The sequence below is a fragment of the Acipenser ruthenus genome, chromosome 1, assembly GCF_902713425.1.
Source record: "Acipenser ruthenus chromosome 1, fAciRut3.2 maternal haplotype, whole genome shotgun sequence".
NCBI classification, from domain to species: domain Eukaryota; kingdom Metazoa; phylum Chordata; class Actinopteri; order Acipenseriformes; family Acipenseridae; genus Acipenser; species Acipenser ruthenus.
The window spans coordinates 87864322-87878484 of NC_081189.1; the positions used below are offsets into that span (position 1 = coordinate 87864322).

General features: G+C 34.5%; 1 protein-coding gene across 1 annotated transcript; it reads right to left on the minus strand.

Annotated features, from left to right (window-relative positions):
• Positions 1–243: 243 nt before the first annotated feature.
• On the minus strand, positions 244–2597 carry LOC131738130 (uncharacterized). Its single transcript, XM_059031707.1, has 6 exons — positions 2481–2597; positions 2077–2164; positions 1756–1920; positions 1405–1530; positions 902–1064; positions 244–396 (listed from the first exon to the last, which is right to left on the minus strand). The coding sequence occupies exons 1-6, from the start codon at positions 2582–2584 to the stop codon at positions 308–310; spliced, it is 735 nt and encodes a 244-aa protein (XP_058887690.1). The 5' UTR covers positions 2585–2597; the 3' UTR covers positions 244–307.
• Positions 2598–14163: the final 11566 nt, after the last annotated feature.

Here is a 14163-nt window from a genome sequence, read left to right on the forward strand (position 1 = left end):
CTCCCTCATAATTCATTAAGTACACATTTATGGCAAGCCAAATTAAGAGATACCTTTAAATATTTAACAGATATCTTTAAATATTTCAAAATATCCTTAAATCAGTTGAATATATCTTAAAATATTTTGAAATAATTAGAGATATCTTAACATATTTTAAGATATCTCAAAATGGTTTACAGATATCAGGAATTAATTTGGAGATATCTCAAACTCATTTTGAGATATCTCTAAATGATAATTTGACTTTGTATTTAACATTGAAAACATCAATTCAGTTAAGCTACATTTAAAAAGTAGAGCTCAATTAACTTACTTGGTCAACAACAAACAACAGATTTTCCCTCTCTCGAAACAAAGCTGGCAACAGCAACAATGCAGCATTCATTCTCAGTCCTAAAAAAACAAATAGGGTATCAGATCATATACAAAGTACAAAGCAAACGGAAGGATGTTGAGCAACCCTGGTCTGAGAGGTACAGGATCTTTGGCTTTGCATTCCACCAGTGCTCTCAGTTACATTCATGAATTCATTATTTGCTAAACTGCACAGATAAAGAATAGTTTAAATGATTTAAAGGTACCTAAAAAAACACACACAAGACTGTAGCTCTCCAGGACCAGGACTGACCACCACTGATACAAACGTTATTGTGGATTGGAGCAAAAAAATGTTAAGAACAGTATCAACAAAGTTTCTAAAAATCTGTTCATGCAGGTTTTTCGCATTGGTTTTTATGCCCCTGTGAGAGTTAAATACCAGCTATCTTCCCCATGAAATATTATGCTCTAAGTGTATGAAATGAAGTTGCATCATTTTCTGTTTAATAGTTATTTATAGATCCTATTCTGAGATAGGTCAAAACAATTTGATGTACAATAAATATTTCTTATACATTACCATTTTCCTGTGTCTTATCTGAAGCATCTTCAATGTAGGACATCACAGTAGTTAGAAGATGCCCACTAGAAAGTCTGAAAATAGGATCTACCATTCTGGATAGGCCACTCATTAGGTTCCGTTCCAAGTTTACTCCAAAACGTAGTTCTACTTCGTGCAACAGCTAAAATACAGATGCTAAAGTTATTATTATATTTATTTATTTATCATATGCCTTTATCCAAGGCGATATACACAGCTGTAAAAAAGAGTTGAATACTTACAAATAATGTAGTAGTTAAAAAAATCAATAAATAAAACAAAATCAAACTAAACTGAATGCGAGCAGAAAGAAGTTGCATGGGAAAAACCAGCAGCAGTGGAGTTTTGTAAAAGCTGGAGCAGGTGGATTGCTGATGCAGAAAGGTCACCTAGGAGGACTAATTAAAGTGATTATACATGCTTATAACTAAAAATATTAATTTCTGATCAATCACCATAGTAGAATAAAAACTAGTACCTACCAGTTTAGGATGCTTTAGGAATGGAAACAGACCAAGGACTTCTTCAGTGGACTTCTTCTCCATCATTCTTTCCCGAGTGTGTACAGTACTATGCTCTTCTTCTCCTGGGAACTCCTCACTTTGCATCTGCAATATGTATCATAACGTTAAGTAATTCAATACTTATGATCAGGCATTTACTGCATGTATTCTCTGTGCTTTTTTTTACTCTGGAAAAATGCTAAAGATCAAGTACTCTCCATGAAAGCCAATTAGCTAATAAACTACACAATCGCATGTATGTACATATATAAAGTATGTAATTCTATTTCAATCTATTTCTGTCAATGCAGATCCAAGAGTTAGGCTTACAGATTCTCTTCTCTTTTCCATGAGCGGTTGCTGTTGCTCTGGTGCACGCTTCCTTCCTCGACCCACAGCACCAAACTTTTTTTTCATGTCTTCTACAGTCTCCACTGAAATAAGTGTCTTTCTCTCTTTTTTGAATTTATTTCTCAGTATTTCAAGTAGAGTAGCCTGAAACAATGATAGAAAGTTAAACCTATGTCCATTATCTGGCTATAAAAAATACATATCAACTAGTAAAAATATATTTAACGCTGCATAATTTTGACAAATTAATGTTTATTCGACTATTTCTTTTATGAATATAACTACCAAATGTATACTCACATATCCAGTTTGGCTGTCATCCCTTAGAAATCTGTACTTACAGCACAAAGTACTTAGCACAGTACTGTACATTATGTGGTCTGGATACCTAAATATACAGATTAGAAAATAATATAGGCATATGAATTGTAAGTGAATTGTAAGAAAAATATATATTTGAGAAATAATGTCATGAAATACAGTTGCATTTTACAATTGCTTTAATTTACAAAAAAACATGCTGAAAAGCATTATCAAAATGAATTTAATAAAACTTTTTCTCTTGAATAAAATATTGCTGTTATGATAGATTTAAAAAAAAATAGTAATCCTTTTAAAAATGAATATGCTATTTTATGTTATGTAATTATTCTAAAATTGGTTGCCTATGTATCTAAAACAAACACCGAAATCTCAGTTCTTACAGCGTATATTTGCTGAGGTCATCAAACAGAGTCTGTATTAGAGCTGCACGAAGGGCAGATTTGTCTTTTGATTTGAAACCAATGTCCTTTCTATCAAGGGCCATCTGTACAACTGGAGGAAATATAGGCAATGTATAACATGCGGTCAAAATACGGTAGCTGTTCAAACGTACATTCAGCAACAACTCCATACGCTATACTGGCAACTTCTGCATTAACCTCCCGTGAATGCAAATGTGATCTGTGAGCATCAGATGCTCGAATTATCAAATCATCCTCAGAGTACTTGTCTGAAATCTCTTCATGCAATATCATGCAAAATCTGCATATACGCCCACAGTTAAATGAACGTTTAAATCCTGCCAAAGCATGAGATGAAAGGTTGTCCCCTGATATTGTTACTACAGCTCCACAAAAATGTCTAGTTTCACCATTTACTGTTACTTGAATACCATCTGTGAACAACACTTTTAGGTCATTTATTAAAGGTTGTAGTATGTCACTATAACTGTATTTGGTCTGCAAAAGTTTGTATTTTACTAGAACACACAAATAAATGTGACTTAGTTGTGATCTGTATTTCACAGATGCATTTCCTAAAGTAAAATAGAAAGCACAAACTTTATGAATTGTTTTTTTGGAGCCCAAGGGGTTAACAACCTCAAATTCATCTGTATATAGGTGAATCCTAAGAAAGTGAGAATTTCGGGGAAATTGTTTCTGAAAAATGTCACTGTCACAGAAGTCACATAAGTAATCGCCAGGTTTTGATTCAGTTTCTCTGTTTACACATTCCCAGATGTCTTCCTGTTTAAGAAGGTCCAAGATCGGTACATAATAAAAGGAAAATGTGATACAGGTTCAACAAGTCCTAGAGTTTCTTTGCAAAACTCAACCAATTTATAGTCTGTGGCAACAAAGTCTACTGCTTTGTTCAGGACATTTTCTTCAGCTAATAGTTTGCTAAGCTGTTCATAACCTGGCGTGGAGCAACCTCCACACCTCACCCTCTCTTAACTGGAGTCCCCCAAGGGTCAGTCTTGGGTCCTCTCCTGTTCTCTCTCTACACCCGCTCCCTGGGCCCCCTCATAGCATCCTATGGTTTCTCATACCATTTCTATGCTGATGATGCTCAGATTTTCCTCTCCTTCCCCACCTCTGACTCCACCATCTCCTCCCGTATCTCTACCTGTCTGTCTGCTATTTCCTCCTGGATGCACTCGCATCACCTCAAACTCAACCTCTCTAAATCTGACCTCCTTTTCTTTCCCTCCTCCTCCCCCTCCTTTGATCTCTCTATCTCTGTTCCTCTGGAATCTACCACACTCTCTCCCTCTTCCTCAGCTAAGAACCTTGGAGTCACCCTGGACCCCTGCCTCTCTTATTCCCAGCACATCTCCACTCTGGCACGCACTTGCCGATTCTTCCTGAGCAACATCCGAAGAATCCGACCCTTCCTCACAAACTATGCTACCCAGCTCCTGGTCCAGGCCCTGGTACTCTCCCGCCTAGACTACTGCAACTCCCTCCTGGCTGGCCTCCCTGCATCCGCCACCCGTCCGCTCCAGCTCATCCAGAACTCTGCTGCCCGCCTGGTGTTCTCTCTGCCTCGCTTCGCCCACGCTACTCCACTACTCCGCTCGCTCCACTGGCTCCCGATCACCGCTCGCATCCAGTTCAAGACTCTTGTACTAGCCTACAGATGCCTTGATCAGACTGCACCCAGCTACCTCCAGACCCTCATCTCTCCCTACACCCCCACTCGACCTCTCCGCTCCGCCTGCACTAGAAGACTGGCTCTACCTCCGCTACGCTCCCCTGCCTCCCGAGCCCGCTCCTTCTCCACCCTTGCTCCGCAGTGGTGGAACGACCTTCCTACAGATGTCAGGACTGCCCAGTCCCTGACCACATTCCGGCGCCTCCTTAAGACTCACCTCTTCAAACAGCACCTGTAGAACTCCTCTGTTGTATCCTGGGACACTATCACCCTTCATTTAAATATGCTTTATTTTGCTCTTATCTGCCCCCTATTTTACTGCATTTAATCCTGTACCTCAGAATATTGTAATCTGCCAAGTGTTTAATCTGTAGTATTTTGTACTTAATCATATCCTGATGTAACTATCACTATTTAATCATATCCTGATGTAACTTTCACTATTATCTGCTGTATTATTGAATTGTGGTTTGTCACACTTGAAAAAATTATTGTATTTCTTGTTCTTATTGTATGACTTGTATTGTAACACTTGAATGTATTTGTATTTGCTTGCGATTGTAAGTCGCCCTGGATAAGGGCGTCTGCTAAGAAATAAATAATAATAATAATAATAATAATTCTCTTCAACATTGAAGCCTGCTTCATTTAAACACTGTCTAATTAGTTGTGAATAATTTTCATGAAAATAATCTAGAATGAATTGTAAATTATGAACCAAGCTGTCCTGGACTACTTTAGGTAGTAAATGCTTTTCTTGGATTTTTAAAATAAATGTGGCAATATTTTTTGTTAGCTCAAACTGGAAGTCATGCACAGACACCTGACTGAAATTTTCACTACAGACAGAAAGCAAAGCAGTGTCAGAGTCTCTATTACTTTCTGGATCTGCATAATCATTGTTACAATCCAAGGATGTTGACTGCTGTCCTCTGATGTAATTTGTGTGATGTTTATAATAATGCTTTCTCAAAGAATTGACGGTTCCAAACTGTTTTCTGCAGTTTTCCACACTACATCTGATAGTGAAATGAGGAATGTGTTGGTAAGCAAGCTCTAAATGAGACAAATATTTTTTAACTGTGTACTTTATGACACTACAATAAGTACATTTGTAGACTGGCATATCAATTTTGCACCTGTAAATGTTGCCGTGAAGTTGCCCAGACCTAAGCCAGAAATCCACTCCACTACATTTTCAACAGTCCATTCCTCCACAGCTGACTTTTCCATATTGTGCTACCAGGCATTCACCTTTGAATTGAAAAAAATGACAAGACCGTTTACATGAGTATTATGTTGGAAAGATACATCTTATAAGTTTTCAATTAAAAGTTTTTTCAGATTTGGAAATACAGTTTTATTGTAAGCTTACATTCTGTGTTATTATTAACTATGATCATTATGCAGTTTAATGGCTTTTTTGAGACCGATATAACCGATTTTCTATATGAGTTTTCAACTCTTAAGTCTAATAATAATACTGTAATTATTACTGCTGCTCTTCAGTTTGAGATTATATATATATATATATATATATATATATATATATATATATAAAACTGCTCATTGCTAATTGGTGTTGAACAAGGCTAGCCTACATACGACTCCTCCCCTTCAGTCGCTTCAAAATGTAAAACCCGGACTTAAAATATGTGAATTTTTTTTTTTTTCTCTCAAAAAACATTAAAATGACAAATATGAAATAAATAATAAAAATAGGTTTAGAATATACCCGCATCCACCACAGCGAGCCGTTAGCCTTTTTGAAAGTGAACGTTCTCCAGCTCTGAAACTGGAGCGGCCAGTGTGCTCGAGCGCTCCGAAATTCAACGGTTTAGGAACGGTTAGACTGCGCTCTGGCACAGATTGAGTTTACGAACGCATATATATATATATATATATATATATATATATATATATATATATATATATATATATATATATATATATATATAATATTTTTTAAAGAAACGGGCTAGTCCTAACTAATGAATGTCTTATATATATATATATACATTACATCACTACCACAAATTAAGCCACATTCTACAGTACAGTATTTTAACGTTATTATTTTACAATATTACAAAGTAAATACAAGTAATGGGAAGCTATCGAAGATTGTTTCAGATTGTATGGGTGACAAATTAAACAGTGTAGCTTTAAAAATACATCATTAAAAAGTATATTTTCCCCCTAAAAAACACAGTAATTTGTGTGTGCCTCACTGACTTTGTAACAGAGGTTGAATCTTTAATCGTAGTCTACTTACAGTGAAGCCATTAAAGTTACTAAATGTATCTCAAATGTAATAGTTACATAATCTAGAATTCGGCGTTAATCAATAAAACATACGAACAATAGTAATAATAACAATTATGACACGACTATATTTGATCGGCTTTCGGAGCTGCGTCTTGAAAAAAAAAAAGAAACTTCCAGTTTTTTTTTTTTCTTCAATTCTGACTATTTGATTATCGTTTTCAGTCATTGGTAAAATTACCTCAAAATATAAAATTGACCCACATAATTAATAAAAGCAAAACCTTTTTTGTTTACTCATGAATGTTTTACAGTTATCTTTTTTAAAAGTTTTCATCGATTAACCATTTCAAAAATCAAGTATAATATAAATTAACATTATTAGGATTATTAATAGACCTTACCCACCTCAACACTTGTCGCTGTGAGGAAAGGCATTCTGTGCTGTGAAGAAAATACCCGCCTCGAGCGGGAGGTATGACACAGGCCAGGTTTTTGGGATGGAACCGCATAACAGTCTCGCGTTTTGATTGGTCCATGTCTGTCACATGAATATGTCGTCACACGAGTGGAAATGCTTGCAGGCATTTTTAACATTGTGATCAGAGAGAGAGAGAGATCTGGTTTCCACAACCTTACCATTAAAATATAATTTGGTATTACGCTGTACTGATATAACAAACTATGGGTAATTACTTTATATGAATTATGATGTTATGCACGAATGTAAGAATTGGCTTTCTGTGGTGGTGTACTTTTTTCTTTCAAGTAGCATATATCTATAATCGTGTTTGCGATATATTTTAATATAAAATGTATACTCTATTGCAGTTTTGTTAGAGGATACATTAGTTTATCTCCAATGTAATCACAGTTTTACATATAGACTGCCCCTGTTTTCATTTACGTCGCAAATTCTGGGCTGCTTTGCTTTTCAGATAATGTCCCAAATTCTGGGCCGATTTGGTTTGCAGATAACGTCCCAAATTCTGGGCCGCTTTGGTTTTTAGATAACGTCCCAAATTCTGGGCCGATTTGGTTTGCAGATAACGTCCCAAATTCTGGGACGCCTTGGTTTTTAGATAACGCTGCTAGACTGTATCTGTTGCTAAACTACATAAAGCTGCTAGGTTGTATGTTTAGATTATACTGTGTATTTATATAGATCTATATGCACTAGTAGATGTAAGGTGTGTAAACACATAGACAAACGTAAAAATATAATTAAACATAAGAACACCACATATCCACTAAAAACTAATACCTACTGTAAAAATAGCAATGTTGTTTATGGAATAGCCTGTGAAAAATGTGATGAAATCAAATATGTTGGAGAGACTGGAACTACTTTATATAAAAGAATTCAGAACCACCTTTCATTAATTAGAAATAAAAAAATGAATGAACCAATAGTACAGCACTTCACCAGTCAGGGACATGACATAAATGATGTAAAGTTTGTAGTATTAGAACAGCTCAAATTAGACAATGCGACATATCGAAGAATAAAAGAAAGTAAATGGATAAATAGACTGAACACGATTATGCCAGCGGGACTCAACAGAAAAGAATGAACTAATTAACTTCAATAAATATATAACATTTAAATAAATAAACAAAATTCATTCAAAAGTTGTGCATGCTGATGCGCTGGGGAGGCCAAATCTAGACTGATCCTCAGAGCCAGCATTGCATGACATAATAAAAATATAAGTTTATGTAAAGTAGTGTTAATTGGAATTAATACAGATTCAAAGATAGAAGTAAAAATGATGTCACAATATATAGAACACCATTACATCATGTAAGAATAAATCATGAATTTGAATGTAAACAATAACAAGTAGTTGTCATGCCGTCAAAAACCTATAAATACCTCCAATGTTTGGATTCAAACACAGGCTCCCTTGAGAAAGATATGTACAACATATCGAAACGTTGGGCAGCTGGCTCTTTGAGCTAAAATATATTATTGTGTTTTATACATAATATCATCCTACAAAGGAAATGAATGGAGGAAGTGAGAGGCGGACTGGAGTATTACATCAATCCAGGAGGGCAAGACAGGCGGATAATAAACTTAAGAGACTGACGGCACAGAGAGCTAAGTATCGTTCTCATCAAAACTTTATAGATACTTGTATAGATAATGCAGTAGTTCCAACTGGCTTTAAAATAAAACTAAGCGTAAACATGAAGACTAGTGAAGCAGAAAGATTAAATGTAAATCAGATATTAAAAGAGACTTCGTTTAAGGTAATGCAGGAAGCTAAATTAACATCGGCAAGACGAATTAGAGAAATAAGTAATGAAATAGAGATAGTAATAAATGACATAAATTGCATGTTCCCTCCATCAGAAATGAGACAGTTACTTCGTAAAGTAGACAACTTTGAGAACAAAACACTAGAACATTTGAACAACAAAAAGATAATGAAATTACATAAATTAACAAGTCAACCGGGATTACAAAATAGAATAGGTCTAGAAAACATTAAAATTTCAAATCATAACAAATCAGAGAATAAGGAAAACACTGCTGAAACACTTTCGAATAGAATGCTTGAGCAATGTGAGTATAAGAGTTATGACGACTACAACATAGTTCAAATAGAGAAGGACGGGAACTGTTTCTTTAGATGTTTAGCTGTAGTTTTATACGGTTCACAAAATGACCATCGAACAATTAGACATAATGTAATAGAACTAATGGAAAGCAATATAAAACAATATGAAATGTACATCGACTCAGTGACCCATATTGAAAAAATGAAATTAAGTGATGGGAGTATAGATTCTTGGGCTACAGAGGCAGAAGTTCTGGCAGCTGTAGACCTCCTAAATAGGCCCATACACGTATACATAGACTTAAAGAATAAGGACTGTTTTAAATACGAAGGCACAATAGAATATATTAAAAATAAGAACGATCCAATTAATCTTTTATACAACAATAACCATTTCTCAGTTATTGTATTTAAAGACAATGAAACCGGAAGAAAATCTGAATACTGTGGTATAATTAAGAAAGATAATCAAAATAAATCTAAAACAGTAAAAATAAACCAGGTTAAGGTAAATAATAAAATGCAAAATAGAGAGTTAAACATGAATAGGACAGAGAATTCAAAACAGAAAGATAGGAGACCCAAAGATAGACATGGTACCAAATACACAAAAGATAAGACAGAAGACATAGTATTCAATTTATCAAGTAAAACTTTAACCACATCCCAAAAAGCGGTACTGAGTAAAGGACTTAAATTTATACCGACTAAAAGATACATCGATAAAGATAAACTGGCCACTGAATTAAAGGAGTGGGAGAGACGCATGAGATTAGCAGAATATTTTTTCAATGAAAATATCTCGGATTCAGAGGGTAATTATGAGCATGGGATTAAGGTTAATAGTACAAGCACATGGACTCCTCCGGATGGAAGAGATAAATGGTTAGATATGTATATTGAAGTAGTTAAACAAGAAATAATAGTAGGACTAAAGAAAAGATGTAAACTTAATTTAACCAATATTGAAGAACAAGCTATGACTGAGTTGTTAAATGATGATGATATAATGATAAGACCAGCAGATAAAGGCTCAGGAATAGTGATAATGAACACAGATGACTATATGAAATCTGTAGAATGTGAATTAAATAATACATATACATATGAAGAAGTTAAAAGCAATAAGATCAATAAATCGGTAAAAGAGGTTAAGGAAATTGCGGAGAGACTATACAATAAAGGCATTATATCAAAAGAATTAAAAAAATACATGCAGCCACATAATGCAAGAACAGGCCTAGCAAGAGGAAATCCTAAAATGCACAAAGAAAATCACCCTATGCGAATGATAGTCAGCACGATTGATAATCCAACACACATAATAGCTGAAATAGCAGAAAAACAACTTAGGTCGCACGTTGAGAAATTACCAAGCTATGTTAAGGATACAACACAATTTTTAAAAAGACTTGAATCAATAAAACACAACCTTCCAGAGAATACAATTTTATTTTGCATGGATGTAAAATCCTTGTACCCAAGTGTCCCTCGTAAAGAAACTTTAGAAGCTTGTCAAAAAGCACTAAATAATAGACTAGATAAATCAATACCTACAGCAGAGGTACTGAACATGATCAACATAGTTTTAGAAAACAGTTATTTTACATTTGTTGATAAGAATTACAAACAAAACGATGGTACCGCAATAGGATCTAAATTAGGAATGCATTTTGCCAGTACATACATGGGGAAATGGGAAGAACAATTACTTAGAAAATCAGAAAGAGAACCTTTAGAATACATTCGGTTTGTAGATGATATTTTTGGGGTTTGGACACATGGAGAAGAATCTCTTTTCCAGTTTCATAAAATGGCAAATGAAATACACAGTAATATTAAGGTGGACCTTCGATGGACAAGGAAAGAAATAGAATTTTTAGATACCATAGTAAAACTTGAAGAAGGTTCAATTGAGACTGACCTCTTCTGTAAACCTACTGACATGCACCAGTATTTACACATGTCCTCTGCACATCCGATACACACTAAAAGGGCAATCCCAAAGGGTCTAGGAATAAGAATACGAAGAATATGCTCAAAAGAAAGTGACTATGTAAAACAAAGAAATGTATTAAAAACAAATCTTAAAAAAAGAGGATACAAAGAAAGAATTATAGAGACGGAGTTAAGAAAAGTGGATAAACTAAAAAGAGATGATCTACTAGATTATAAAAATAGAGATAAAAAGGTCAAAAGAGTCCCATTAATAATGACTTACTCTAAACTTTTGCCCAATATTTCTAAGATAGTTTGGAAACACTTGCGGATTCTACATAATTCAGAAAAATTAAAAAAAGTATTTCTTAAGGCCCCAGTTGTAGCATTCAAAAGAGAAGCTAATTTAGGTGATATTTTAGTTCACAGTAAACATAAAAGAATAATTGACAAAATAGGTTCTACTAACATATGCACTAGTAGATGTAAGGTGTGTAAACACATAGACAAACGTAAAAATATAATTAAACATAAGAACACCACATATCCACTAAAAACTAATACCTACTGTAAAAATAGCAATGTTGTTTATGGAATAGCCTGTGAAAAATGTGATGAAATCAAATATGTTGGAGAGACTGGAACTACTTTATATAAAAGAATTCAGAACCACCTTTCATTAATTAGAAATAAAAAAATGAATGAACCAATAGTACAGCACTTCACCAGTCAGGGACATGACATAAATGATGTAAAGTTTGTAGTATTAGAACAGCTCAAATTAGACAATGCGACATATCGAAGAATAAAAGAAAGTAAATGGATAAATAGACTGAACACGATTATGCCAGCGGGACTCAACAGAAAAGAATGAACTAATTAACTTCAATAAATATATAACATTTAAATAAATAAACAAAATTCATTCAAAAGTTGTGCATGCTGATGCGCTGGGGAGGCCAAATCTAGACTGATCCTCAGAGCCAGCATTGCATGACATAATAAAAATATAAGTTTATGTAAAGTAGTGTTAATTGGAATTAATACAGATTCAAAGATAGAAGTAAAAATGATGTCACAATATATAGAACACCATTACATCATGTAAGAATAAATCATGAATTTGAATGTAAACAATAACAAGTAGTTGTCATGCCGTCAAAAACCTATAAATACCTCCAATGTTTGGATTCAAACACAGGCTCCCTTGAGAAAGATATGTACAACATATCGAAACGTTGGGCAGCTGGCTCTTTGAGCTAAAATATATATATATATATATATATATATATATAATCTCGATATGTGTTGATATATAGTTATAGATATGTGTTTAATTCGTAATTTGCTTAATAATAATCTATCTGGTTTTATTATACTATTTTAATTTGTTATATGAATTAGCAGATGAATTGAAATGTCTTTAAGTGCACTGATTTTTTTTTGCTTTATTTTTATCAGGAAACCTGTGTCGTGTGCAATATCCTATTTTAGATCGAGATTGGAGGCCCTGCTCTGTTGCAGATTGAAACGTTTCTTTCTCCACTCAATTGACTCTGGGGAAGGCTCAGTGTTATTAGTCTGTTGGTTTGGACTCAGTGGTGGAGTGGCGCCCCCTGTTGTGCAAAGGGATGATTGAGCAGTTGTGAAATTTTGGGGTGGCAGGAGATTGGAACCACGTCCCCTACCGATAATCCAGCCAGGGCAAGTGCAATACTGAATAAGGACTGGTCATGCACATTTTTACTGTGCTACTTTGACTTTTCTTGTTGGTGACGAGGTGTGCTATACTAATGCCAAGTTTTGAATATCTGTTTTTAATAAAGAATTGCATATTGCTTCTTGTCTGTTCTTTGATGTGGGCTAGTTGCTGCCCCCCTTTTGTTGATGATTTGAACCTGTGTCAATGAAAGTAGAAGGTAATTATAATAGAACAGAATTCCTTATTTTCTTTAAACAAGGTTCCGTAGTCTGGCTATATTTATTGCGGGGGCGCGACACATTCTCCACGCCAGCTTTAGTCTTGCTGGGACAGAACATCTTGGAAGTTTAATAAACACACTCAGTATCAGATTCCACTTAATTAGTACAGGTAAGTCCAGTAAATTTCATAAAACTAAAAGATACAAAGAAACTCACTATTGATCACTGTTATCTAACCCACAGTTTTCAAAATGAGAGAGCAAAGATGTTTAGCCATTGCAAGGAACAACTTTATATTACCCCAGCCAACTCACATCTGGATGTATCTGAAAGGAACAGAACATTCCACCTATGGCATGTACTTGTAGACCCAAAGCTATTAAATAGACCCCATGTCTCGTATACACTAAAAGCTGTTTGCGTCCCATTTTGTAACATTAGCATGGCATGTTCTCCTTTAATATTGTTTTATTAAAGACTGAAATAAAATGTATTTATGAATTATTGTATTAAACTCTTTTATAAGTAAACTGAACTAGGCAGTTCACAGAAACAACAAAAGTCTAAGTAAACTAGTGGCAAACTAATTCCTTAGTAAAGCTCATAGAATAACTAGGACAATAAGAACACAGCTGTGTATTCAGTCTGTTGAATCCACTCATAATCATAATCTTTGCTGTACTCATTAACAGTTAGGTACTAAAAATTCTTGATTCAGTGTAGGGTTAAATGTCAGTTGTTAAACGTGTTTCCACATTAAATGCCTTATGGAATCAAAGTAGTGCAGCTGATATGTTAGAAACACATTAAAAGTTCTTCTGATCAGACAGTAATTGCATAGCAAAACACACTACACTTTAACACGAAGGTGCTGATGACAGTGATAAAACAAATATTTCATTGATGGATCTTGTCACAATGAGATACAATAAAAAAAAAATATGGAAATGAGGTGAATTGATCCAATATTCTGTAAATGTTGTCTCCAATTTATGTACTAATCACAGTTTTTTAGTAAAAAGTAAAATGCCAACAAATGCCACTTTTCCTGTATGGTCTTAAATGCTTGGCAGAGGTTATAGTGTGATACTTGAAATGTATTTGCTTACGATTGTAAGTCGCCCTGGATAAGGGCGTCTGCTAAGAAATAAATAATAATAATAATAATACTGTGATAAACAGCACTGAATCAAAATTCATACACATTCAGGCCGCTTGCTATTTAACAACCCTCCACTTCAGCAGGTGTCGCTGTTTTATTTATTTATGGTCC